Source organism: Patagioenas fasciata, chromosome 17 (genome assembly GCF_037038585.1).
Source record: "Patagioenas fasciata isolate bPatFas1 chromosome 17, bPatFas1.hap1, whole genome shotgun sequence".
In the NCBI taxonomy this organism is placed as follows: domain Eukaryota; kingdom Metazoa; phylum Chordata; class Aves; order Columbiformes; family Columbidae; genus Patagioenas; species Patagioenas fasciata.
In genome coordinates this window covers 6,157,197-6,183,453 of record NC_092536.1, presented here as the reverse complement: position 1 = coordinate 6,183,453, position 26,257 = coordinate 6,157,197, and the positions used below count along the sequence as shown (strand labels likewise).

Below are 26,257 nucleotides of genomic sequence, written 5' to 3'. Positions count from 1 at the left end.
CTGTGGGACTGCAGCAGTTTGGAGCTCAGAGGTGAAGGAGGGAAATGGAGAGTTTTTTTCCCTAGAGGGAGGGAAAGAGATTTTTTTTGTTTGTTTTCCTAGAGGGAAATGGTTCTTCACAGAAGAACAGATGTAATGCTGATTTCAGTAGCACTGCACAGCTGAAGGCATCTGCCCATGAGAAAGATTTCCTAAGCCTGCATTTAGAACTAGACAACAACACCCTCAGCTACAACCCCCTCTCAAATAATTTCTCCATCCTGATGCTTCTAAATGTGTGTAGCATATGCAAAGGGAGGGGATCAAACAAGCAATCATGTGGTATGGATGGTTTAAAAGGCAGATTTTAAACTTGTTTGCTGTAGTTAACCGAGTGGAAGTCAAAGCACAGCTTTATCGTTTATTAAATAAGTAAGATATAAAAATGTCCCATCACGCTCAGTGTTTGGGTGCTGCTGCTTTTGGCAGAGCACGATGATGATGTTGGTTCCTGAGCTTCATCTTGGCTGCACAGAAGCTGCCGCGGGAAGAGCTGCAGCCCCGTGGCAGAGCCTGCTCAGGACTCCGTGGCAGCCAGGCTGTGCCACTTGGCTCTGTCCTCCTTCAGGATGATCTCCAGGTCCTCACAGTCCTGGTACATTGGCTCCTCTACAAAGTTCCAGACCTCAGGAGACAGTCCCTTAAGCTTTTGCAAGGGAAACCAGTGGACGGAGGTGTCGTTAAAGGTGTCTAGGTACCGAGGGTGCGTGGGGAGCGCCACTTCCTCTGTCCCTTTCAACACCTAAAGAGCATTTGAGGAAAAGGTTACGTATTATGCAGAAGAACTTTTCTGCAAATTTCAGTTAATTGGTGAAGATGCTGTGATGTTAACCTCAGCCGCTGTGTGTTCTGCAAAGAATGTGGAATGATCCTAAAGGGGTTCATTTTTATACTGTAGTGGCCAGGAATACAAGATTTTTAAAATACCCCCCCCCTTTTCTTTCCAACTGCAATTAATTTATCATTAAGAGGTAATTTGTAAAAACAATAAGGTTAAAAAACTAGTGGCTCATACCTTCGCTATGTAAGAATAATCCCTTTCCAATACTCTTGACAACAGTCTAGAATAACACAAAGTAACCAGTGTTAGATACCACATTCCTGTGAAATTTAGACAACTTTTCTCACCAGGTAGGTGGGATAGGAAAGAGGTGATTGATAACTGCAAAGGGGACAGCAAGTTGAAAATGGGCAAAACGGGGGAAGGGTTGTCTTAAGTAGTGCAGGAGCAAGGAGGGGAGCTCACTGCTGGAGCAGAGGACCCAGGGGCTGCACCCACCGCTCCTCGATGCCACGGAAGCTGTTCCCGATGATGACCATTTTGGACAGGGCCCCCGTAGACCAGTTGCTCCACAGCAGGTTGTTGTACAGTGCTTTACCGCAGTGCACCATGTAGAAAAGCGTGGCCGAACCCTCAACGCCGTGTTTCCCCTCCTGTGCGGACACCGGTGCTGCCTGTCCCAGCCGAGCCCCCCGGCAGCGGCACGACGGTGCCCCCACCCCAGATCCGGGGACTCTGGTCTCCGCGGTCCCTCACCTCGTTCTCCGGGAGCAGCCGCAGCCCCAGCTGCTCCAGCACAGCCGCCTCCCGGGCGGTGAACGCGGGGTCGAACAGGGCGCAGCGCTCGGGGGGCACCTGCGGGGATAGACGGGCGGCCGTGGGCGGGGGCGAGGTGGCGGGACCCCCCGGTTCCGGTCCCGTTCCCTCGTGCTCACCCGCAGCTCCTCCAGCAGCAGCAGCAGGAACGCCAGCTGGTGCCGGGCGGCGGGGCAGCCGCTGAACCGGCCAAGCCCGTAGCACACGCAGTGGGCGGGCGGTTCCGCGCAATCGGCCAGCGGGGCCCGCACGGCTCCTGTGGGCACGGACAGACGCGTCAGGCCGGGGGGCGGCCGGTGATTTCCCCCCTGGTATCCCCCCCCACACGCACCGGCGCTCGCCGCCCAGAAGCCGGAGCTCAGCAGGTCGTCCCTGTGGGGAGAGCGCAGCGTCAGCAGGACCGGCAGCCCCAGGGAACGGGGGCACACAGAGGCCGGGCCCAGACACTCACCGCGCCTCCTGCAGCCGTCGCAGCACCGCACCGCCTTCCACCGCCTCCTCGCCCGCCTTGCCCCGCCGCCGCCTCCGCTGCTGCTGCCCGCCCGCCAGGTTCCACCCGCCCGCCGCCGCCATGCACCGCCCTCCGTCCCGGCCACCGTAGCGCGGTCGGTCACGTGCCGCGGTCACGGGACGCGCGGGCCGCCTCCCGGAAGCGGCGGCAGGAGCCCGGGCCGGGCGGTCCCGGTGCGGCCGTTCCGCAGGGACGATCCCGCTCCCGGCACTCATGGCCCGTCCTGCCGCGCCGGAGCCGTGGTGAGCCCCTTACCCCAGGCCCTCCCGGGCGGTGTCACCGGCTCCTCGGTGCTGTGGGGGTCACGCGTGGCCGGTGTCGCGGCCGCGCTGCTGCCCCGTCAAGGCGCGTTCGTCCTTTTGGTGGCGCGGGAGATTCGTCCCCTGGGGGGGCAGCGCCGGGCTCTGTCAGTCCCGGGGGTCGCTCCGGGAGCGGGGCCGGTCCCAGGGGGATCCGGCCAGAGAGCGGGAGTGGGAAAAAGTTCCTAACCCCTGGCGGTTGTGAACCGAATAAATGCCCGAGTGGGCGATTTCTAGGGAAACCCCCATCCCATGCTCTGGAGAGCCGGCGCAGGCGGCAGCGCAATGAGTAGCAGCTGAATGAACAGCAGCAGGTTGTGGGAGTTGTTCGGTCTACCCGTGGTTAATGCTTAATGATAATTATTCCGCGCGCTTGCGATCAGAGGATTTCTCACAGGTCCGTGTCTCCTTCCTCATGTCTTGGCCGCGGTTACAAGATTTATCTTAAACCCACAAAAGTGGCCGAGGGTAATAGTGTGGGACCGTGTTAGTGCTGCTTTCAGGTTTAAACTTGGTGTGATTGTGTGAGAACCGCATCTGTCCTCATTTGTAATAACTGGTTTATTGCTCTACCTGAAATAACAGAAAAGAGAAGGAGAAGCATAACAGTTTTCAAATGTGCAGTCATTTCTGCCAATGCTTTGATTTTTTTTTTAGGTGGAATTACTTTTTCCTTTACGATGGTTCGAAGGTTAAGGAAGAAGGAGATCCTACAAGTGCTGGGATTTGTTATTTTTATCCTTCTCAGGTAACATCTGCTTTAGTTTTGGTGCCCGTAAGGGAATATTCACGTTGTGCTGATAATTCCAATTCAGGAATGGCTGGGTTTTCAGGTGGAGCTTTGGATTAATTCTTATGTAGTATTCACAGATGTTTTAGGAAAACTTGTGTGCCTGGAGGCAGCTGGGGAGGGCCCTCACCAGCCCTCACTTCATTGGGCACAGTGGGGGGGACTCTGCACCCTCGCTGCGGGTCCTGGTTGGCGGGGTCATCCAGCAGAGTCCAGGTCTGTTCTGGTGGTGTCTAAATACACACAAGGGATGAAACTGCTCCTAAATAAACTCTGTGTCCTTGTGCTGCCTGAAAGAATGCAATACAGTTGTTTATTTCCCCAGAAATTTACCTGTGCTACACATTGGTTTACAATTGAATTGAACTTATAATACATTTTTATTTATACTTGAATACAGTAGTGATTTTTTTTCTATGTCCTTTTAAAAGTAAAATAAACCAACCTCTCTGTTCCCTGCCAGACACTTACGGAGCAGCAGGAGCTGCTGTGCGGGCAGCTTGCCGGCGTGGTGCGCTGCATGACCGAGATCTCCGGAGCTCCCCCGAGCCTCATTCGCCTGAGGAAGCTCAAGTTTGCGGTTCTGGTGGATGGCGATTACCTGTGGGTGAGTTTGGGAGGTCTGGGGAAGGTCACGGAGTGAGGGCAGGGAGGGTCTGAGCTACTGCATCAAACAAAGAGGGTTGTGTTTTTCCCAGCCCTGGGCTGCACACAGCAAGACCTGGGGCAAGCTGGAGTGGGAACTTGCAATGCACAACTTGCTGTTGCAAGGGCACTTCAGTTTCGTTCACTGCAGCCTGCAGGCGTGTGCTGTGGCCAGCACTTCAACTGTTCAGTGAAAAGCTTTGTGTACCTCATTTATGTATCCAGATCCAGTGTGTTTTCTTAAGATGTGCTTGACAGTGGCTGCAAAGCATTGAGTTTTGCATCATTATGTGTATCTGTGGGTGACTGGTGATGACTGGAAACAGTTTCCAACGTGCTGCAGTTTATACCAAGGACTTGGTCTCCCTGTTTGGCAGCCTGACCGTTCTTCTAACTGTCAGTATTCCCCACTGCAGAGCTTTGTCAGTGTCAACAGACATTTAGTGTGTAAAGAGGAGTGTGGGACAGAGTTGTGACAGAAATGCCCCAAACCATCCCCTAGAAACCGGACCAAGACTGGTCAGACCTGTTTAATTGATTTGCTGTTCAGGCTCGCTGGGCTCTGTTGCTTCTATTTCTCTTGACAACTCAAACACTAAATGAAGCATCTTCATTTCTGTAAATAACAAGTTAATCTGAATATTTTTATGTACTTAGTTTCAGGAAAATGTTCTCAGCTATTAGAGCACTGAGCTAGGTCATCTAATGTGGGAAGGGAGTGTGTCTAAAATGCTGGATTTGTGATATTTATTTATCCTGTCTGTGCCAGGGCTGTTCTGTGAGTATTTTTGATTTTCCTTTTCATCTGACTTGTGAATCTGGGGGATGTTTGCCTGCTACAGAGCTCCTTGTATGCCCCCGATACTCAGCTGAACGCGATAAGAGTTGTTCTCACTTGCTGTGCCTGGTTTTGTCAGGAAACATTCTTCATTCATGGCTTTCTGTATCGCAGGCTCTGGGCTGTGCCGTGGATCTCCCTGACGTCAGCTGCAGGCGCTTTCTGGAGCAGCTGATCAGCCTCTTCATCTTCTACAATGGACCCGTGCGACCTGCGTACATGGTAATTAGGGGTGGGTGTCTGCTAGAGGTTTCCTAGATGTTTGGTCTAAAGTAGCTTCCTCTCGATATCATCTTCCTCCTCATCCTCACGAGATTTGTCACGTGTAGCTGCTGCCCCAGCTGGATTGCCTCTGACCCCTCTGTGCCGTGACAGCTGTGTGGGTTTTTATTGTCCGCAGGCATTTTCTCAGGAGGAGCTGAGCAAGCAGTGGGACAGATACATCGAACATATCCAAAACAACACCAGTGACCTCCACAAGATTTTCAATTCTCTCTGGAACCTGGACAAAACAAAGGTAAAAGCAGTGTCCTCTGCAGTGTCTGGCTCTAGCACTGCCTTAGTGTCAGTGCTTTTGTGTTTTATTTGCTGCTTTGAGAGTTTCCCAGGACTTGCTGGCTTAGCTTCCTGTGGTTCTCCTGCTCCAGGTGGACCCCCTGCTTCTGCTGAAAGCAGCTCTCATCTTGCAGACTTGCCAGCGGTCCCCCCATGTCTTGGCAGGCTGCATTCTCTACAAGGGCTTGTAAGTAACTAAAGGGTTAATATGCACATTAAATCTGCCCCTTTCGGGGCTGTGATCTCGGAGCAGGGGCACTGGTTGTGCACACAGAACTGCTGTTATTGGCAGGAACGTTAATGCTCCAGGCAAGGTGACCCCTGTCTGCTGCTCTATTGCACAGAGGGTGAACAGTTACTTGTGTTTATCAGTGAGAGAAATGGAAGCATGGAAAAGATTCAAGGTTTGGGTTTTAGTAGTAATCTACTGTCTTTGATATTCAGCAGAATGTGAAGACTGAACTTCTCTTAGGCGTTTTAGGTGCAAATCACTAAGAAAAAGAAAGTTATGTGAATGTTATTCTTTCCCCATTCTCTCTTGCAAAAACAGTGCGTGTGTGTGTATCTCTATGTATTCTTTTTTGACTGGCTGGTTGGCCAGGACCATTCTCTATACTGATAGGAAGTGTGCAGACAAATGAGCCAGAATTTCCCGTGAAAAATGTTGGCTTCTTTCAACCAGAGATTAATCTTAGCTGGAGATGGTGCAGATGTGGCACTGAGCAGCATCAAGGAAAGCCTCAAAGGCAGCCTTGAAAGGAGATGGGGGAATCTGAGAATTTCTTGGCAGTAGCATTCTAGCACCATTTTTCTTTGGCATAAAGTGTTCCTGTAACACCATTTAGGAACATTGGAAATGTGCCACAACATGCGCATCTTTCCAGGTCTGGCAGAGGCAGGCCAGGCGTTTTCAAGGGAATGAGCTCAGAACGCGGAGCGCGAGTCACTGCAGCACTGGGGAGCCGGCAGCGTATTGCAGCAGAGTGGATGCTGACTTGAAAGCAGAGTCTCGTCCTGTGTCTGCCCATCGCCCACGCTTGTGTCTCGCTGCTCTGTCTCGTAGAGATTTTTTCTTTTACACCAAGTGTCATCCAAGTTCTCTGAATTGCAAATCTTACTACAGCACTACAAAGGGCTTTGTATTCGAGTTAAACTTCTACTTTAGAGTCTTTTGGAGAACCTCCAGAATGTGGATCTCAACAAGACATAAACGGAAAGACTGAGAGCAATTTTGGGAGCCCAGTTTTTCCAAATCTTCCCCAGTGCCCACAGCTCTTCATGGGGCAGCAGGAAGCCTGTATGGATTGGCCTGTCTTAGCTATTGACTTGGCAAAACCAGATTTGTTAGCTCAAAATAAATGCCCACGGATGGTTTTCCTGAGTTTGGAGTGGATTTGACCCTTTTTTTGGGTCAGAGTGCTGGGCTCTGTGGCTGAGCCTCAGGAAACAGCACTGCTCACAGGTGACTTTGTCGTGTCCTTTCAGGATTGTGAGCACCCAGCTGCCGCCACCTCTCACTGCCAAAGTTCTCCTGCAAGGTGATGAGTCTTCGCACCAGGTATGTTGCTCAACACGTTCCTGAGTGCAGGTACCCAGTGCTACGGATGCAGCCTGGGAACTCTGCTCACACCAATCTTACGCACGCTCTTGCTGGCAAGTACAAATGTTTGGAGTAAATCAAGTAAGGTTTCAAGACTTCTGCACTAGAAATTTGCCTTTTTTTTTTTGGTCTTTAAATTACTGAATTCATGAGTTCTCACCTATGTGATGTTTTGATTAGCTTTTTACCCAAGTTTAGGTATTTAGTGCTAAATATACAAAATAAATGTCTGAAAGTGACAAATAGGTCAATTTCTGTTTGCATTAAAGCTTGTCAAAAGTATTTATTTACATGGCTCAAGATATACGAACAAGCCATCAAGCTCCAGATACAGATCAGGCCTCTGCTTTTCTCTGGTTGAGTGAACCCAGGGTTTGTGCCCTGAGCAGGCAGTAGTGGCAGATTGTGGCATTTGTCCTTGCTTTTGGGTGTATTTTGGTTCTTGCAAAGTCCCCTTGGCTGTGAGGGCTGCTTAAGAACCAAATCATTGCCCAGCATGGTAAACCAGTCACAGCATTTGCCAAAGTGGCTGGGCTGGGCTCTGCTGCAGCCCCAGGAAGCTGCGGGGGCTGACAGGGGTTGAGTCACAGCACGGAGCTGATTCTTGGCTTTTCTTTCAGAGCGAGCCTGGAGGTGAGGAGCAGCGTGAGCCTGGTGAGCATGCAGCTGCAGAGAACTGGTTGCCAAGTGCACAGCATACGGACAACACGCTGGGTCGTGTTCTCTGCAGCGAGAGCATGAACTGGTTCTCGGGGATCCATGGCAAAGCTCTTGCTGGATGCAGGAGTGCGTCCCTGAGGGTGCTGCTGCCACTAAGCAGCATGTGCCAGTGGGTGTTGTGAAATCAGAACCAGTTCCTTCCTTCAGCTAAACAAATAAGTTTGCTCTTTTGGGTTTAATTGTCAGTTCTGCAGATTCCCAACGTGCCTGCTTTAATTCCAGTTACCCATGTGCCTACTTGGCCACTGACGGAGCCCTGAAAACAGATGGCCGATGCTTTCTGTCCAAACCTTCAGTCATCATTTTGAAGCATCAGTTTATAGATATTCTGCCAGGATGGTTAGGAAAAAAACAAACAAAACCAAAGGGAAAATATAACTGTGTGAGTCATTAAGTGTATGAGGAGGCTGGGAAGGTGCTGCCTAGTGAGCTGTGGGTAGCTGTGGTGACCCAGGATGGTGGCATCATTTCTCCCATGGAAGCCTGGGTGCTCATGGATCTGGCTTCTGTTCCTTATGCTGAGGCATGTTAATTTAATCCTCAAACCCCCATTGCTCTTACAGATTCTCCATTGCCGCAGGGTGTCCGTATCATCCCCGTATTCCTAACAGAAGATGAAGTCTCAGTGCTCCGAGACTTTCCAGTGGAGTGGATGTCTAGGTAGGAAATCAATCTGACACACTGAGGGGATTTTTCAGCAAGGGAGCTAACACAGGGCACTGTGTTCTTGCTGGTTGTCGTAACTGTTTTTGCCAATAGACTGTCGTCTGGCTGTTAGAGCTGCCTGAGATCTTCCAGGCTGGACAGAATTTGTGGTGTCCATCTCTCTGCCATGAAGCAGCCTAAAATAGAACTGTTTCCCAAGAGCTGCTGCGATGTTCTGTTGTTCCTCAGCTCACTGTGCTGCTCTGCACTTTGTGATGTTCCCAGGTATCTGCAGCACCAGCGGCCCCTGTGTTTCACCTGTGCTAGACTTCAGCCCATCCTTTTCTGAGGCAGATGCTCTTTATAGCAGGCAATAGATTAGCTGTTGAACGCTAATAGTGTCATTAGGTGTCTAATAACTCCAAACAGATCCTATTCAGTAGCTTAACCAACTCATCATCTCCCATTAGGTCACCTGTGTCCGACACAAGCCCCAGAGGAGAGGGAAATGCTCTGTGCTCCCAGACATTGCCAGAATCAACAGGAGTTCATGAAAACCAAGCCCTGAATAACATCTCTGTGCAGGAATGCCCTTGGCCAGCTTCAGGCACAGCTGCAGCAGAAGGTGCTGCACAGTCAGGCAGCCTCGTAAACACGGGTCCTCCGAAGGGCTTCACCAAGATGGAACCCAGTGCAAAGAATTCTTCAGCTGCAATACCGAGCAGCCCAGACAGCAAAAGCTCAGAGCTCAGTAGCAAAGCGTCATTCCCAGCAGAGAGAGACACGAAGCAGCTGCCGAGCCTTTCCACACTCCATGCTGCTGAACAAGGTCAAGCAGCAGGTCTGTATCTGAAAGGCTTCTCCTTTCCAAACCCATACGCCCAGGAGCCGAAGAGTCAGAATGTGGGGAAATCTCTTGTGGACGCTGATGTTGAGCAACACAGTTCCCCAAGTTACTCTGCAACCAGCAAACAAGATGAGCAAAGGACTGTAAGTCAAAGCAGCATCTCTGCAGAAAGCAGCGGTGCAGCTGGTGGCGATGTGCAGGGTTTGGATTGCACGGGCACTGCAGTGCAGTCAGAGAACACACGCTGTGCCCAGAGCGGGGACAGTGTCCAGCTGCCTCGGGTGGACGCTCTGAGGGCCCAGGGTGGTGTGGAGTCAAGCAAACACTGCAAACCAGTTAAAATGAGCTTGTACGTTCATTGCATCAAGGGGCTTGTGCTCTCCCTGCTGGCTGAAGATCCCCTCCGAGAGGACCAGCGCTCCGTGGAGGACGTGGTGAGTGGCAAAGCTTCTGCACACCCGCAGAACCCCTTAGTGCTGCATGTCTGTGGGGGGGATGACAGGGGTTACACTGAAGAGCGAGTGTTACACCGCTGTTCCCATCTGCTCACCTGCTCTGTGTTGTGCAAGGCAAAGCCATTTGGCTCAGGGTTTGTCACCGCAACCAAAGCTTCGTGGGCGGTTGTTCACGAACATCGCAGTGAGCCCAAGAGGTGAGAGCATCGTCTTGCAGGCAGCTCCTATTGCCTGTTGTTGTCTGTCGGTGCCAGCGCCGGAGCAGAACGTGTAGGTGTGGCCGTCAGACAGCCCCATGGGCTGCCAAGGGCCTCTGCTGGCTTTGGGATTTGTTGGGAAACCCCATCAGTTCTGTAGTGCTTTTTGGAAAGCCAGGTTTGTTCTGTTTAACCTCCACTTTTCACGTCACAGCTTCTCACTCAGAAAGCACCAGAGATGTGTCTGGCAGCAAGTCCCTGACGTGATTCCTTTCTCCGTGAAAGTCTGTCTGTCTGCGTCCCCAGCCTTCTTCTCACTGATGCTGCTCTTGGCATCCGAGTGAAGCGTGTCATTTGGGTGCTCCCGATAGGTGCTGCACCAGAGCGATCCCAAGTTACCCTGCTGGGATTTGCTTTGTGCAGAGGTTTCCCTGGCAGGTGGTGCCGCTCGCGGGGCTGTGGGGAAGGACGTGGCGGCCCCGTCACTTTCCGGCGAAGCATCAGGCTGCAGAGCTGCTGCCGGCCGCTACCGCCGCCCAGGGAGCTGAGTCAAAGCTGCAGAGCCCTGTTTGATGTGCCAGTTGCCATGGGAACAACCTAATTTCTTTAACCATCAGACTGGAAGGTGGAGGAAAGCTCAGACTAACCCTGCTTCCAGCATTAGCAGAGCTCAAGGTTACTCCTTTTCCTTCCAAGCTCCAGGACTCAGAGGATCCCCCCATAAGCGAGGGGATTGCCGCTCCGCACAGCACAGGAGGGTTGGTATGCCCAGGAAAGGGTTACTGCAAAATTGGACGAGGCCATGAGGTGCAGCCTTGGCGTTTTGCACCAGACACAGCAAATCACTCTGTCCCCTTCCTGCTTGTTTTGAACAGGCAGCTGCTCAAAAGCTCCTGCTCTGCCATGTCTTCTCCGGCTATGAGGAGAGAGGGGGATGAGGCAGGTGGGAACGGATGCTCTGGAGCTGCAGGTCAGCCGCGTTGCACTGGTACCTGCAGCTGCTCAAGGTTTCCTCCGGTCGTGGCTCTGGTCTGGCTGACAGCGTGGCTCTGCTGTGCTGGGAGCTGGTGTGGTTCCCAACAGCTGCAGCTGAAAACCGACCTCTGCTTTGCTTCGTCTCTGACTTGCAGGAGCATCTGGGGGACAAAGGTAGTGTATGAAATGTCTCGTGGGGGACAGCTCTGCTGGTGATACCCTGCATGTCCTCTTCTGTCACACACCTGGGCAGCGCCAGCAGCGTGCCCGGCCTGGTGCGGTTTGTCATTCAGCTCATGAAGTCTTCAGATCAGGTGCCCATCAGTGCTGCTTGGCATCTTGGTTGGTTTTCCTTTGTGCATTGCCCTAGGGCTGACAGAGTCTGTTCCATTCCGGTTCCTCTTTTCCCAAACACACTGCTTCCCTCTCACATGCTCTTGCTTTGGATCTCAGCAAAGCTGCACTGTCACCTAGCGTGGGTTGTGACTGGGGTTGGGTTTTTCTGACTACGCCCTTCCTCCAGGTGCAGGTGTTTGTTATCTTGTAGAAGACACTCCTGCGGGGACACCCCAGGAGGAAGCTGTTGTTGGAGGAGGCAGAGCCAGGCTCTGCTGCTGGCACCAGGGTGGATTTGAGGCGGAACCTCAGCTCATCTGTTCCTTTGTTTATCTGTAGATTAAAAATCACCCTCGGCTCTCAGGGATGTCAAAGCTTAGTTAGAATTAATGTTTGTCGAGTGCTTTGAGGCCCCTGAATGACACCAAAGAAGGGTAAAATATGCTCCTTGTGCATCTGAGAGGAGCCGACAGCACCGATCATCCCTCTGGGAGGGCGGTTTCCAACACAGAGCAGGAGGATTTGGCGGCTTTCAGGCTCGCTTTCCACCGCGGTTTAGGTCTTATCCTTTCATTTCACTGCGCAGAAAAGAAAATCCATTCCATGCCCAGCGGGTGCAAGGGCAGGCTGGACGCTGCTGTCCTGCTGAACTGAGGTTTGATCCGCTCCGCGGTGAGGGGAACAGACAGGCTGGAGGATTATGGAGATAATCCCAGCACTGCCGGCGGGTCCCTCGGTCCTACCCATGCCCTGCCTGCTGCACCGACCCTCAGCATGGCCAGGGCTACTGAAAGTCCAGCTGGGCAAGCAGCTTGGCTTTCACATTAGTGCATTGTTGTGCAAATCCCTTGCTCCATGTGGGGCTGGTGTTAACACACAGTTGAGGCTATTCCCTTGGCTTTTCTTTTTTCTCTCTGGTGCTGGCCCAGCACTGCAGTGGCCCAGGGGCTCAGAGCAGGGTGCCTGTTAGAAGATTCACTTCTGTGGAGGCTGCTGCAGGGAACACTGCCAGGAGTTGGACCCAGCGCTGGTGTGTAAAGCTGCATCCTATGCTGTACTGCCTGCCTGGTGTAATAAGGGCTGGTAAGCAAAGGAATGTTCCTCGCTGCTGCTAAAGTCATGGCCAGGGTTTGGAAATGAACCCTGGAGAGTAATGTGTGATGGCAAATCAATTAGAGTCTTGCATTTTCCCAGAATTAATAGCATCAGGGGGTTTAATGGCTTGTTTTCAGGTTGGAGTGCCCTTCTCTGAGTGCCAGTCTCACTGACTTGTGACCTTTCCTCCATCCCCAATGTTCCCAGCTATTCCTGGGTGGCACCCTGGGCAGCACATCATGGAGGGGTCTGGTCCCCTTGTCATCGACATCAGTCACCCCAGCTCCCTGCGGTACCTCCCTGGGAGTCAGGCCCAGCAGGGCTTGAATCTAACAGGTGCCTTTTTTTGCCCTATCTGCAGTACCACAGCAGTCTGGCTTCTCTGAATGGCCTTGAGGTTCATCTGAGGGAGACTCTGCCCAAGGACTCCTCATCCTCAGCCAAGACAACCTACAGCTTCACTCACTACGACTGTGTTCAGAACGTGCTCACGGGTAAGTCTTCATCTTCCGGAACAGCAGCCACTTTGCAGGAGGGAATATGGAGGAGAGGAGGTTTATGGTAACCTTTTATCATGCTTCAGACAACTTCTCAGAAATGTTGCTTGCTGTAACTCTTACCAGATAACCTGGTTGTAAGGCCCTACTGGGGAAGCTTTGTCTTTTGTGAGTTTATAATCTGCTGAGGCTTACTGATCGCTTTGTTTGGATGGGAGCCAGAGGCCGCTGGGAGATGGAGCAGCTGCCACTGGCACTTTGCTGGTGTTGCTTGGGGTTCTGCTGAGGGCTACGCCTGAGGACAGGACTCGACACCATCTTCAAACCTGCCCTCCTCCCCCCCTAACTTCCTTCGTTCCTGGTGCAATGCCTTTTGTCCCACTGTACAACAGAGTGTTTGTCAGTCGTTTCTGCCTACAAGAAGTAGGATCTGGGAGCAGGTCGTAGCCAGCAGCTCAGCGAGTGCTGCCCTGGATTGGTGGGTGGACCCTCAACACACAGAGACCCCCGTGGACGTGTTGCTCCCGTTCACTCTAATATTTTCCTTTTTCTGGCAGCCTCACCAGCAGCATCCTGCCTCTCTCCAGCTTAGAAGTGGTTTAGGGGAAGAGAGAAACCCCTGTGATTCTGGGCAACCTAGGTCTTGGGCCCTCTTGTCCCCTCACTAACTAGTGTCAGTGAGCTGACACTGGGGTTTGGGGTGTCACCCAGTCTCTGTTCTGTGAGTACCATGGTGTGTGGGAGTGTCTGCAGCCTGCTCCTGCTCAGCACACAGGGACACGCTCCTCTGCAACCTGGGCTTGTAACCCAACCCCTGCTCCTGTCCCGCAGCCAACCTGCCCCGCACACCGGGGCCCCTGGACCGGCACTTCCTGAGAGCGGCCACGCTGATCCACAGCGACTTTGGGCAGCTCCCCGCCGCCTCCGAGGTCATTGTCAGGTACGGGGTGCTCGGAACCGCTCCCTGGGGCGCATGGGAGAGGCAGAACCCCTTTCCTAGGGCTGACTGAGGTTTGGCACTTGGGGGAATCACACTGGTGTCTCTTGCCGAGGGTCAGTTGCGTCACCTTATTCCCTGAAGTTTAGTTGTGGGCTACTTAATCTTGTGCTTGCAGTGTGGTCTGGGTGGTGAGAGGCCAGAATGGCACCAGGGTGAGTGAACTGAAGGGCCACCCAAGTTGTGCCACAGCTTTGGATTAAGATACAACGCTAGAATATTGCCAGTTCTTGGCGCCATAAGGTTCTAAGATGCAGTTTTAAATATAGCTGTTCCTAATAAATTTGTGTCTCGGCTGGGAGCCAAAGGCGCCCAGAATTGGCAACCTAGATTTTGTTTTCTTGCGCGGCGTGTTGGGTTGGGAACACACTGTGATGTGCGTGGCAAACTCCATTGTAATGCGCCAGGCGGGATGGTCTTATCGCAGCCACGGTGATGCTGGCCCGGAGCTGCAGCCCGGCTCCTGCGCTGCTCATGTTGTGAGTTCGCAGAGATTCTGCTCGACTGGCCCCACGTGTTTGTCCAAAACATGATGAAATAAAGATGCTTCTGGGAATTACGGTGTTTCACTTCCCTGACGCAGCTTGCCAAGGGAATGTGAATCACACACTCCAGTGCTGGAGAACTCCTTGTTTAGCGTTAGTTTGACTGGCTCCTTAAATTCTCTACCGGCCAAGCTGACGGATTCTGCGTTGCCCCAAAAAAAGCAACTCCACGTGTGAATCAGACTGAGTAGCAAGATGACTAAAACTGCTTTCTTTTATGGCGAGTTGTCACAGAAGGGTGTCAGCAAACATATCAGTTGCTGCTTTACTCTGTCGAGGAGGAGTGCAGAGTCCTTTGCTTTGCTCCCTGCCAGCCCTCTCCCAGGTAAACCCTGAGTGGTGACTTCTCATCAACGACTTGAGCTTCTGCGGTTACACTATGTGACTGTTGTCTGAGCTTCATCACATGTGTCCTAGGGGATGAGGCATATGATGCTTCTCTTTTAGGATGCCCCGATCCTTGAGGAGGGGGGTCTGGTTCTTGTGACCTCTGGCAACACACTGTGGGGTTTTGGTGCCTATTTTAGCTCTGGGTTCCCTTGCTCTGCTGAGAGAGACCTAAAATTTCCTCTCAATAGCTGAGAGTCCAGTGCCACCAGTATCCCAGTGCCCAGCTTGGTGAGCTGAAGGGGATCTTGCCCAAAGCTGTGAATCCTGACCGCTGCCTTCTCTCCTGCCCTGCCAGGAACGCCTCCACAGCCGTGTACGCCTGCCGGAACCCTGTCCAGGAAACCTACTTCCAGCAGCTGGGTGCTCCGCTCCGCAACTCGGGCGTCCCCAACCCCCATGACAGCGCCTTCAGCCTGCCCAGCAAGGCCAAGCAAAAGCTGCTGAAGCACGGAGTGAACCTGCTTTGAACCCACGCGTCTGAGCCCATGCTGAGCGTTCATCTCCAATACGTAAAATCTCAAAGGCGTTTACTCGGTGGGAGGCAGGAGGTTCTGTGCTACGTCTGCGGGTTCTCAGCCTGCCTTGCCCTGGGGAACAGGTTCTGTTCCTGCAGCTCATGCTGTGCCAGTGCAGTTTGGTGTTGGTGTTGGCTCTTACCAAAGGCTGCAGATAGAAAATTGCTGTTGGGCTGCTTGGTTTACATTGACTCTGGGACTGTTTGTGGTTCTCTGCTGCAGGGAGAGGCTCCTGGGGTGCCTTGACCTGAAGTCAAACCTCTTCTTGCCCTAAGCTATACAGACAGTGAGCTGCTGAGTAATGCTGACTTTGAGATGTCAGACACTGCATCTACTGGCAGTCCTGTGCCTACACTTGCCCTGGTCAGACTTGGGCTTTATTTATATCTCTTAATCTATAGAAATGATCCCCTGCCATGATGTAATGCCTTACCTTAATTAACAGCTTGTTCTCAGCCTAACTGGAATAGAATAAGTGCTGCAAAACTCATAATCCTCCTACAGGAGCTGTCAGGGGGTTTGATACTATCGCTGCAGCAGAGAGGTCCTTGTCCCCCCACAGCTGCCTTCCCGCCGGCCTCTCACTGGGGCTGTGGTGATGGTGACGGTGATGAAGGCTCTACACCCCCTGCCTGCACCTCAGCCTCCTGGTCCCTCCTGCACAAGGACCTTGTTTCACCTCCTAACTTTTGCTGCTGTCTGTTCTGTTGACAAAAGGCAAGTGGGAGTCCCTTGAGCTACCAGGACCAAAGCAAGTTTGCAGCCCCTTGGCAGCCACTCTCTGTGCTGGGGCTTTCAGGGCCTGTTGCTGTTACAGATGCACACATCACCGTGACGGTGACAATAAACGAGTCTCCAAGACTCATCCAAGTGCAATGTGTCAGCGGCTAGTGTCCCCTTACTGCCTGATTGTTGTGTTTGTGATTCCTGGTGTGAGGGTTTGGGGATGGGGTTGGTGCAGCTGGGGTTGGACAGGCTGTGCCTGTTGTTTCCACCGCCCCTGCAAAGCAGCCACTTGTCAGGGTCTGAGCAGATCACTGAAGGTGGAAGTGTTGGTGGCTTTACTGTGACATGGTGACAGCAACAGAGCTGCAAGGCAGCTCCAGACCACACTGCTGCTCCGAGGGGGATGCCGCTGTCTCCTGGCCGGGTGTTTTGGGAGGTGGTGGCATCCTCCATCAGGAAACGCGAACAAGTTGAAGGAAAAGCCTGAGAGGGACAGGAGGGAGTTTTGGCACAGCAGCAAAGCACAAAATAGATGCTTTTGCCTGCTGTCGTGAGGAATCTTCCTCTGCAATCTGCTGTGCCATCTGTCGGCAGTGAACAGCTGGGGTGGCTTCATTCCCTTGTGCTTCTTGAGCTGCATCTGGCCACTGAGACCTATTTCTGTCCTTTGACTGTTAAGAGGAAAGTCATCTTGCGGTAGTACAGCTAAGATCTCCAGGCCCTTGAGTTAATGGTTGTGTTGGAGACAAGATGTTTAAAAATCGGTCATTTCAAGTAGAACATGATGAGGAGCAGCTAGTGTGCTGGTTGGGTCCGGTCTGAGCATGTGAGTGCTGGGAATGAGGGCCAAGGCCTTGTGCTGAGCCATTTCTGGTGTTGCCAGGCTGGCTCTGTGCTTGGGGAATGTCGGGTGCTGGATTTGGGGCAGCTGGGCAGGACAGAAGTGTCACAGGGCTGGGTGTTTTAAAGCATTGCTTGTAAACTCAGCTCAGGCCTGTTCCCTACTCCTTCCCTGCCAGCAGCTGCCTCAGCAGAACCCAACGCCTCTGTGTTGTGCTTGACCCCGGAGCAGTTACACCAGCAGGCAGAGCCCATTCTGTTTTCAGCACAACAGTTTATTGATAATCTTTGCTTATCCACTGTATGAATGTCACCAAACCGTAAGACAGTTGCCGAGCCAGCCTGCTTCCTTGGGGTCTGGTTCCAGGCAGTCAATGCGTGTAGAAATCATGCACTGCACATTTTCTGTAACAAGACAGGTGTAAAAAATCTCTTGGATGTATTTGAAATCTCTGCCTTATCTTGCAATCTAATCACTGAAAAATTGGTAAAGAAATCATAGGGGAGGTGGGCTGTGTTCCCTCCCGGGTGCCGGGGCGAGCAGTCCCCAGAGCCACGCCGAGGCCACCGACCCCAGCACAGCCACGTCCCAACCAGAGGTGCAAGGATGGCAGTGAGCACCTGTGACATGCTGTGCTTCACCTGTAGTGTGTTATAAACCCTACGGTAGCTCTGCACCCCAAAACCCCCAAGCAAACCCTGGATGCTTGGCGAAGTCAGGAAAAGTGCGTTTGTTGCTGGGCAGGCAGGAGTCCCAGGGTGGAGGGCTCATCCCTTGGGCTGCAGAACGAAAAACCTGCTGCCTTGGGAAACCTTTCCTGTGCTGTCAGGTATGTGTGAGCTGCTGCTCTGCATGCTCGCTCTGGTTTCAGGAGAGGAGATGCTGGAGCATTAGAAGGAAGTGTCACCTCCTCCCTTTGCTATGGACAGACAAAAGCCTTGTTCTGCGCTCTCAACGTGTCCCTTCCTGCCAGGGGCTTCCCAGATTGAGCGGTGAAAACCTGAAGGTTGCAGACAAAGCCAGGAGGGGATTTAGGCAACTGATAACTCCCTTGGTCAGATTAAAGAGTGGGGCCTGATGTGCACTGTCCCCTCGCCAGGGTGGACATTGGGTTGCTGAGGCAGGAGGGATGGGAACTGTGGTCTGGGGCCCTGCTGTGAGGGGGACAGGAGCCCCTGGGCTGGTGGTGCAGGAGCTCTCTGCAGGCTGAGCGCTGCCTTTCCTGCCTCATCTGCCCCGGGGTGCATCGTGCCTGCTACAGCCTCTGGTGTCCATCTGTCTGTCTATCTGGGGACAGCAACAGGGGTAGAGGTAGGCTGAGCTCAGCGCTGGGCCGGTTGGCTGGTTTGATGTGTGTGTGCTGTTCTTTTGACAACCACAAGTAGTTTTACATTATTACATTCAGACAAACACCCTTGGTTTAGTTACTCTACTTCTGAACACCGCAAAACACAGTAGCAACATAACACGGACGGGCGTGGTGCTACAGCGAACCATGGGGGGCAGGCGATGCGCTGGCGTGTTGGAAAATAATCCCTGAAGCCAACGATGGGAATAAAGAGATGGGTGTTGATACAGGTGACAGTTTCCATTTACAGGAGCCCCGAGAGGGAGGACCCCGAGGCCATGTGCCATCACGGCGGGTGTCCATGCATGGCGGAGCCAAGCCGGCACGGCCGCCCTGGAACCCATGACACTGGCAGCACCGTCACCGTCCCGGCGCGAAGATGAAGTCAAGGGCTTGGCGCTCCGCAGCAGCGACGTTAGGGTGCCACAGGTCCACCATAAACACCACGCGGGGACCCTCCTCTGGGGGACCTGGTGGGGAAACAAGCAGGGGCTGAGGCTGCGTTCCCAGGGCAGAGGCTGATGCTCGCCTCGATGTGATGGTGATGGGCTCCACACTGGGAAGCTATTGCCTGCACCCCGGGCAGCGCCTGCACCCAGCAGCATGGCCAGCCTGCACGTGCAGCAGGGAGGCATCTGCTCAGTACAACCCCAGTAAACAACATCTGCTCCCTGGGAGCCCAGTGCCTCCAGCAGCTGGCAAGGGCACCATCCTCCCTGCCAGGGCTCCAGGGCTGGTCTGGGTGCTCAGAGCCGGCGGGTTCCCGGTGCAGGCAGCAGTGAGATGCTGAGCCTGCCCTCGGTGCAGCTGCATCTCAACTGTGCAGGGAGCTGCCGCTGCGCCATCCCGGCCCCGCGGCCTCGCACTGAGATGCCTTCCCAACCCCACAGCAGGGTGGATGTGGGAGCAACAGCTTTTGTTCTCCCACTCTTCACCGCTCTGCTTGATGCTTTTATGCCATCAACAAATGATGTCGGTTAATCCGGGAGAGCTGAAGCTGAACGGCCTCCATCAGTGATGGAGAGAGGCAGCAAAACAGGCCAGCATGACGCTTTTCTCCCTGCACCAGAAACAAAGGCACCTCTGGCACGTCATCACTGAGCCGCTGCCTCATACCAGGACCACTGCAGCCACTGTGCTGCCACCAGCAAGGGCCAGAGGAGGCCGAGGCTGTCAGCACTGGAGCCCAGGGAAGTGTTTCTGTGCTGGCTGCCGTGGCAGGGAGAGGATCGGGGGCCCCGTGCTGCGCTGGCAGCAGGAACAAGTCCTGGGGCTCCCCAGGGCAAGGAGCATGGGAACCCTCCACTGCCCTGGAGCAGCCAGGAGCATTCATGGGGGGTTGAGCCCCACCACGCCAGCCCTGGTGCCAGCTGAGGGCAGCAGTGGTGTCACCCCTGGGATGCAGCTGCCACCAGCCCTGCAGGTGCCTTAGCAGAAGAAGGGACTGGGTACAGGTCACGCTGTTCCCCCAGCTCGCCCCGCACCCCGGTGCTGTTGTTGGTGTGAGACGAGGCCCCACACTGCACTGACCTTCGTGGAACGCCGTGTGCAGGAAGGAGTCGTCGAAGAGCAGGCAGCGGCCCTCAGCCCAGCACTGCGGTTCACCCCCCACCACCAGCTCACAGTTGCTGGGCGTCTTCAGACCTGCAGGCACAGAGAGTGAGCACAGGGAGGGTCAGGCAGTGCTGCACTCCCTGGGAGAAGGGAGCAGCCCTGAAATGCATATGGTGAGCTCCACCCGGGCTCCATGCTGCTGCCAAGGGGCTGCTTCCCTGCAGAGAGCAGCAGCAGAGGCTGTGCTGAACCCGGCGCATGGCAGAGTGCAGGTTCAGAACATCACAAAGCTGGCACTGCGTTTGCAGGCGGAACTCAGAGCCTTGTGCATCTCAGCCCCTGTCTGCTCCTCTGCCCGCTCCCTCCTGCCCCTCTCGGCCCCAGCTGCTGCAGGGCTGTACCCCAAAGAACTCGGCATCGTGGACACCCTCTTTTGTACCTGGAACAGCCACTGAGTCCCCAGAGCCCACAAACACAGACTGAAGGCAGAGCCTGCCTTCTGCTTCCTCCAGCTCTGCTGCAATCCCCCTGCCTGGGCAAGGCTGGGTAGGAGGAGATGCTGCACTGGGACTCAAGCAATGGGCTCAATTCCCAGCTCTGCCACAAGCTGCCCTTTGACCTTGTGTCACTCAGCATCTTCCTTGTCACTTGGTCCCCCACCTGAGATGCTGCCAATTCTCCCCACGAGGCAGCTGCAAGGACAGAAATTCAGGGGAGGGTCACGAAACCTTCATAAAGGAAGAGACTGTGCAGGCCACAAGCAGAAGGACAATCCTAGAGATAAAATGGGTCTTTTCCTGAAACACTAATGCAAGTCAAGCCAATTTAACAAGGGTTGATCCCACCACCCCCTGCATCAGAAATGTCACCCCCCGCAATGCTGGGGACGGTTGCAGCTGGTGCAGAGTCAACCTGCCCCGAGGATGCGGCCGTAGCGGAGAAAGGGGTCAGGGCTCACGCGGTTTGCAAATGGTAACGATGCAGCAAACGAGCAGGAGCAGATCTCACAGTGATGCCAAAACCAAGCAAGCGCAGCAGGGACTCCCAGCTGCCCAGGACAGCCAGGAGCACAAAAAGCTGCTCTGCTTTTCTAACGGGTGGTTCAAAGCCTACAAACCCCAAAGCCATTTCCCTGCAGCACAGCCTCAACTGAAGACGCTTCAGCTGCAAAGAGGGAGCGGAGCAGCCAGGGGAGGTGGGGAGGAGGTGGCCAGTGATGTGCAGCCTTTTCATCACACCTGCACCCCAGGGTCATTCCCTCCCCTTGGAGGGCAGAGCCGGTGCCTGTGCTCAGCCCTGTGCGTTCAGCAGAGCAGCAGCGGGGTTAGGGTGAAACCTAGAGAGCAACTTGGCTGCTGTGCTGCCGGCTGCTCTGGCTTTGCAGACCAAGCTGGCCTGGGAGGGCAGGTTGTCTCTTAACCACACCTGTGCCTTGGGCACAGTGAGTGCTGAGCGCCCAGCACCGTGGTGGGGACATCAGCAAGTGCCCGAGCAGCTTGTCAGCATGTTCCCAGTGCAGTGCTGTGTCCCGGCTGGGGGGCCAGCAGCTGTGGGGCAGATGGAGCTGGGAAACATGGAAGGACAAGGGAATGACCTGCATGGCTCATCTCACCTGGACCTCACCAGCCCACTCCCCTCTCAGCCCTTGCAAGGGGAGCACATCTCCCTGGAGAGGGAGGAAAGCTGGCAGCCGGGTGCTGGGCTGTCTTGGGCACCAGCGAGGGCAGATCCCAGCCCCCCATACCTGGGCATGAAGAGATCCTGGGAGCAGCCCTGAGAACTGATTCCAGTTCTAAATAAATGGCCAGTCACTGCCTGAGTGTGTTTACCCGAGAGGAGTTGGCTGAACAAGCGCGTTCGGTGTTTGCCAGCATGGCCCGTGCGGTGCCTCCCCCGGCACGATCTGTGCTGCTTCCAGCACGGCAGAGCGCCGACCATCTGTGCCGCAGGGGCTCTCCCCATCGCGGCACCCACAGTGCGGGGAGCACCGTGCCGCCAGCCCCGCGCTCACCCGCCAGAGGGGACACCCTGGGGCCCCTGATTCGCACCAAAGCAGCAGCTTTGTTCACATCTGCCTGTGTCCGCACAGAGCACCTGAAACCCCGGGAGAGGGGGAGCTGCCAGAGGTGTGGCACTGGGAAAAAGTTTCACACTGGAGCAGCACCCCCGGCTACCCCGCATCCCGCGATGGGAGGTAGGGGTGCTGCAGAGACAGGGGTGTTTGGAGACCCCTGCACAAAACCAGCCCCGTATCATGCACCGGCAGGAGCCCACACCTCCAGGTTTGCTCGAGGAGGAGGCAAAACACTCCTGCTGCTGTGCTGGGGACCCTGGGGAGGTTGGGCACCCAGTGGGGACTGAACACTGGTCTCTCCTGGGGAGGCTGTTGCTGCCAAAACCCCAAAACTTCCTCATGCTGAAATGGAGCAGCCGCCTAAGCCAGCCCTGGGGCTGCAATTAGTTGCTGAATTGGGCGAGTACAGGGTGCGAGAGGCCTTTTGTGGGCTCCTGCACCCAGGTGTGGCTGCAGCCTCCCAGCACTGCCTGTGGTGGGGACACCCAGCCAGAACGGACCCCCCCACTAGGCACTTACCCAGGTGGCAGCGGATGCGGATGTTGGTGGGTCCGTAGTGCTCAGCGATGACGGTGCCCGGGCTCAGCACAGAGATGCACGCATTCCCAAAGACATTGTTGCCAATGCAGGTGCGGAGGCTCCCGAGCAAGCGGTACGTCCGTGGGCATCTCCGGCAGTTCCTGGGCACGCACATGCCCTGGTTCACCAGGTAGAAGGTGAACCACTCCCCGCTGGGCGTGCTGTTCATTTTCCATCCTTGCGGGAGGCTGCAGTTTGAGAAAGCTTTGTAGAGGGTCTCAAACTCGCACAGGATGGTCTGGAAGTTACGCTCCAGCAACTCCACGTCATGCTTTTGAGCGTCCCGGGAGAAGTAGGGCATGGTTGGCAAGTCCGGCAAGAAGAAGACTTCTGGTTTCTGGATGGAGGGCCGGCTGTTGAGGTAACGGCCCTGCTCGCGGATGCCCTTGTGGATCCTGCCCATGCCAGACCAGGAGTAGCGCTTGGCGTATTCCTGCAGGTTGTGGTAGAGTTTCTGGTTGAGCCCGTCGTGGTGAGCGCAGCGCACGCACTCGGGCGAGTGGCAGTAGACGAAGCCGTTCTGCACACCGTTGGCCTCGGCGCTCTGCATCAGGGCGTTGACGGTGGGGTAGGCACGAGGCTGCTCCCGCCCCACGTGGTAGCAGTACCAGACGAAGAGCAGCAGGAGGCAGGCGACAGCGGCCAGGGCGCTGGTGTCGCAGTCCCGGAACGACTGAATGCCAGTGGCGATGAAATCCCGCAGCCCGTCCAGGGACCAGCTCCAGTCCAGCAGCCACTCCAGAGACATGGTGGTGCAGCGGGCGGGGGCTGCGCACAGGGGGGCCCAGCGGTCAGTCCTGGTGCTCCTCAGGGGCACCCACACCATGCAGATGGGCCGGGGCGTGGGGCGAAGGGGCTGCCATGGGGACACGGAGCTGCGGCTCTCCCCTGCGCGCCCAGGAGCTCTGCATCAGCAGCCAGGCTGCCTGGGGGTGCCAGTGCTGCGGGTCAGCAGTGATGTGCCCGGGGAGTCACTGCCCGTGCTCTTGGGCCGATCATCCCAAAAGGCAGCGCTGGAGGGAGGCTCTGAGGAAAGAAACACAGAGACATTAGGGAGGTGGTTTCCCTGCTGGGATCATGTGCTGGAGCACCAGCTTCTCGCTCCTCTTGGAGGGATGATGGATGAGGAGTCCTCCTCCCTGTCCAGAAGCCAAACACCATCCCATGCTGAGAAAAACCCCACTCCTCCCAACAGCATCTTCCACAACTACTCAAATGGAAGGTGAGGAGGGAGAGCCCAGCACCTCAGCTCTCACTGCCTAAGGAAACTGTCTCCCCTCCTGCTCCTCCCATTTCTCTCCTCCACTGTTGTCTTATCACATCTGAAATCTGACTGATAAGGCAGCAGGGCAAAGCTGGGAATAGACACTTAACAGCCCTATCGGGCAGCACATCAGTTTATCCCCTCGATCTACATGCTCTGAAACCACTCTCCCTCCAGAGACTGAACTGACAGCCCGGAGCCCGTGTCTCTGCCCTCGGGGACACCGAAGCTTGGCCAGCTAGGCGAGGGCACAGCAGCGATGGTGGCAGGTTGGGGTTGGCTTGTTTGATCGCACTGACCAGAGGTTACCAGCTCACACATCACAGGAGGTGAATGGCTCCCAGCATCACTGCAACACTCCACACACCTGGCTCAAAAAGCAGAGCGTGTTCCCCTCCCTGGGCAGGGGACAATCCTGCTATACAACCAGTGGCTGCTGCCTGTCCCTTCTTCAATGACTCCCAGCAGCTCTGTCCTGCCCCACCATCACAGCTCTTGGGAAGCAGCTTGGTGAAAAGAGAAGATGCTCCAACCTCTCACAACCATGAGTGATGTTTGCTCACCCCAAACTCCATCCCTGGACACCTTGAGCAGCAGGGGCAGAGAAGCAGACAAGGCAACAGGTCAGAAATGGAGGGGGAACCCAAACTAGGTTGGGAAGCATGCTGAGGGCTGCCCTGGCCTGCACCAAGAGGTCATCATCTGGGAGATGTGAAACAAGGATGATACAGGTAAGAGGGAAAGAGATGCTATGGGAGCTCACCTGTAAGAGCATTGTAAGGAGTAGATTGAGTTATGAAGTAGGGAAGCCATCCAAACCCTTCCCAGTCCTCCCTGCAGCCTGGTAATGAAGGTGATTTCCCTATTGATTGCAAAGGGAACGAGCTTCAGCTGTGGAGCTTTGTCTGGAACCTGACCCTGCAGCTGTGGCCCTTGTGCAGGGCTGGGTACACAAGGTTTGGGCAGTTTTACACCTGAGGAGAGGACATCCATATAGACAGCCTCTCTCCATCCTACTTCCTTGTAGCACACTGCCTGCGTGTCCCGTTCCAGGATCTGCAATCCACGTGGCATATCACAGCCTCCTGGGAATTTAAAGATAACTTTCCACCTTGCCTGCCGGCTGGCATCCCTCCAGACATGCCAACTTCTCCAGCCCAGGCCTTGGCGCCCAGGGCGCAGCCATGGAGCCGGTCCCAGGGTTATTCCCCACAGCCAGCACAATCCCCCACACTTCTCCGCGGTGCTGGAGTGTGGCTGGGAAGGCAGGCACAGCCCCGGCATGATCTGTATTCAGAGTGGCTCTTACCCTGACAGGCGAGCAGGGAGCTGCTCAGCACAGCAGCCAGGCGCGTCCAGGAGCCAACGAACAAAGCGAGTACACGGGAGGGGCAGAGTTGGGGGTGCAACAGACTCGGGGTCCCAGAGCCAGAGTCACTCACACCCATGCAAGTGTGGCACAGCACAAACATGGCCCCACTGCTGCCCTGTGGCTGGTGCCAGCACCTCAAAGCGGGGAAAATTGGAGGGAAACCATCAGAGCAGCAGGAGATCAAAGCCCATGTGCAGCCTGTAGCCAAAGAGCCTTCGGGCTGCGAGCCCTGGGCTGCACTGGGACAGCGGGCAGAGTGTCCCCAGAGATCCAGCCCAGAGCTGTCCCCTGCACTGGCACAAGCAGACCCACTGCAAACCTGCCCAAACCCACCTTCTGTAGGGGCTGTGCGGGTGGGGGCAGAGCAGGGCCTAAACGCCAGCACTGCTCTTGGCAGATGCTGCGTGGTTGGGACCCACTGCCAGGCCGGTGGGTGCTGTCACCCTTCCCTGGCTGCACGCAGCACCACAGCCCTGCATGAGACGGGTAGCTGCATAAAGCACCCCCAGCCTGAGATCCAATAAAAGGTTCCTCAGCTAATAATAAATGTCAGAGCCAGTCCAGAAGAGTGGAAATCAATTCCACAACACACTGAAGTTGTGCAGGACGTGGAGGCGAGCACTGTGCCAGGCAGCAGCGGCGTTACATAATGAAGGCAGAGAGGCTTCGATGCAGCAGAAAGTTGCATGTTGGTGGCTCCGTGGGAGCCCCAGCATCTCCTGGAGCCCAGCTGAGGTGCCCAGGCCGTGGGCACCGTGGCGGTGAGGACGTGTGGCGGTGCTGTCTGTCCTCGGCTCAGCGCCGGTGGCAGCACCTTTGGGATCATCGTGAAGAGCCTCCTCTAAATGCAGGAGTGTCGGGGTGAGGCAGGGCACTGGCTGCTACTACAGAGCTGGAGCATGGCCAGGCACCCGCGGGCGCTCACTTCACCCATGCCACTGGCGTGCCACCCTGGTGGTGTCACCCATCGCGCTGGTCTCACCCAGTGTGACAGTGTCACCCCGCGTGGCGGCATCAGCTGGTGTCACCGGTGTGGCTGCATCACCCGCTGTGGCTGCAACACCCGTTGTGGCAGCGCTCTCCGCCGTGCTGCTGTCACATCACCCAGCGTGGCAGTGGCACTTGCCGCCGTGCTGTCACCGGCGCGGTCGTGTCGCCGAGCCCCGCTGCCCGGCCGGGCGGGGCCGGGTTGCGCTCCCCGCCGAGGCCACCGCTCCCGCCCCCCCGCGATGCGCTGCGACGCGCCGGTACCGACCTGCTGCCCGCTCCAAGCCGTGTGGGGCCACCCGGGGCCGCCGCTCCGCTCCGCTCCGTTCGCCGCTGCCGCCGCGGACCACAACTCCCAGCAGCCCGGGCAGGAGGGGCCGCACCGCCCCCGCCGGGACCGCGCCGGGGCCGCAGCCTGCGGGCC

General features: G+C 55.4%; 3 protein-coding genes across 5 annotated transcripts; 1 reads left to right on the top strand and 2 right to left on the bottom strand.

The window, feature by feature from the left end:
* Window positions 1-380: 380 nt before the first annotated feature.
* Window positions 381-2,209, bottom strand: SRRD (SRR1 domain containing). Its single transcript, XM_065851958.2, has 7 exons — window positions 2,088-2,209; window positions 1,968-2,008; window positions 1,756-1,892; window positions 1,577-1,675; window positions 1,319-1,473; window positions 1,055-1,100; window positions 381-781 (listed from the first exon to the last, which is right to left on the bottom strand). Exons 1-7 carry the CDS (start codon window positions 2,207-2,209, stop codon window positions 557-559), a joined length of 825 nt encoding a protein of 274 aa, XP_065708030.2. The 3' UTR covers window positions 381-556.
* HPS4 (HPS4 biogenesis of lysosomal organelles complex 3 subunit 2) lies at window positions 2,022-15,964 on the top strand. 3 transcript variants are annotated; one of them, XM_065851945.2, is made up of 13 exons: window positions 2,022-2,389; window positions 3,104-3,194; window positions 3,700-3,843; window positions 4,834-4,941; window positions 5,120-5,236; window positions 5,367-5,461; window positions 6,760-6,832; window positions 7,495-7,528; window positions 8,158-8,254; window positions 8,710-9,520; window positions 12,506-12,638; window positions 13,473-13,581; window positions 14,869-15,964. In XM_065851945.2, exons 1-13 carry the CDS (start codon window positions 2,361-2,363, stop codon window positions 15,038-15,040), a joined length of 2,013 nt encoding a protein of 670 aa, XP_065708017.1. In that variant the 5' UTR covers window positions 2,022-2,360; the 3' UTR covers window positions 15,041-15,964. The 3 variants fall into 3 exon arrangements, with proteins under 3 accessions (XP_065708017.1, XP_071672171.1, XP_071672170.1); XM_071816069.1 differs by lacking the exon at window positions 2,022-2,389 and adding an exon at window positions 2,439-2,843; XM_071816070.1 differs by lacking the exons at window positions 2,022-2,389; window positions 13,473-13,581 and adding an exon at window positions 2,437-2,843.
* Window positions 15,965-16,908: 944 nt separating this feature from the next.
* On the bottom strand, window positions 16,909-26,257 carry ASPHD2 (aspartate beta-hydroxylase domain containing 2). The gene is made up of 4 exons (XM_071816083.1): window positions 26,102-26,257; window positions 22,151-23,236; window positions 19,534-19,647; window positions 16,909-18,473 (listed from the first exon to the last, which is right to left on the bottom strand). Exons 2-4 carry the CDS (start codon window positions 23,034-23,036, stop codon window positions 18,364-18,366), a joined length of 1,110 nt encoding a protein of 369 aa, XP_071672184.1. The 5' UTR covers window positions 23,037-23,236; window positions 26,102-26,257; the 3' UTR covers window positions 16,909-18,363.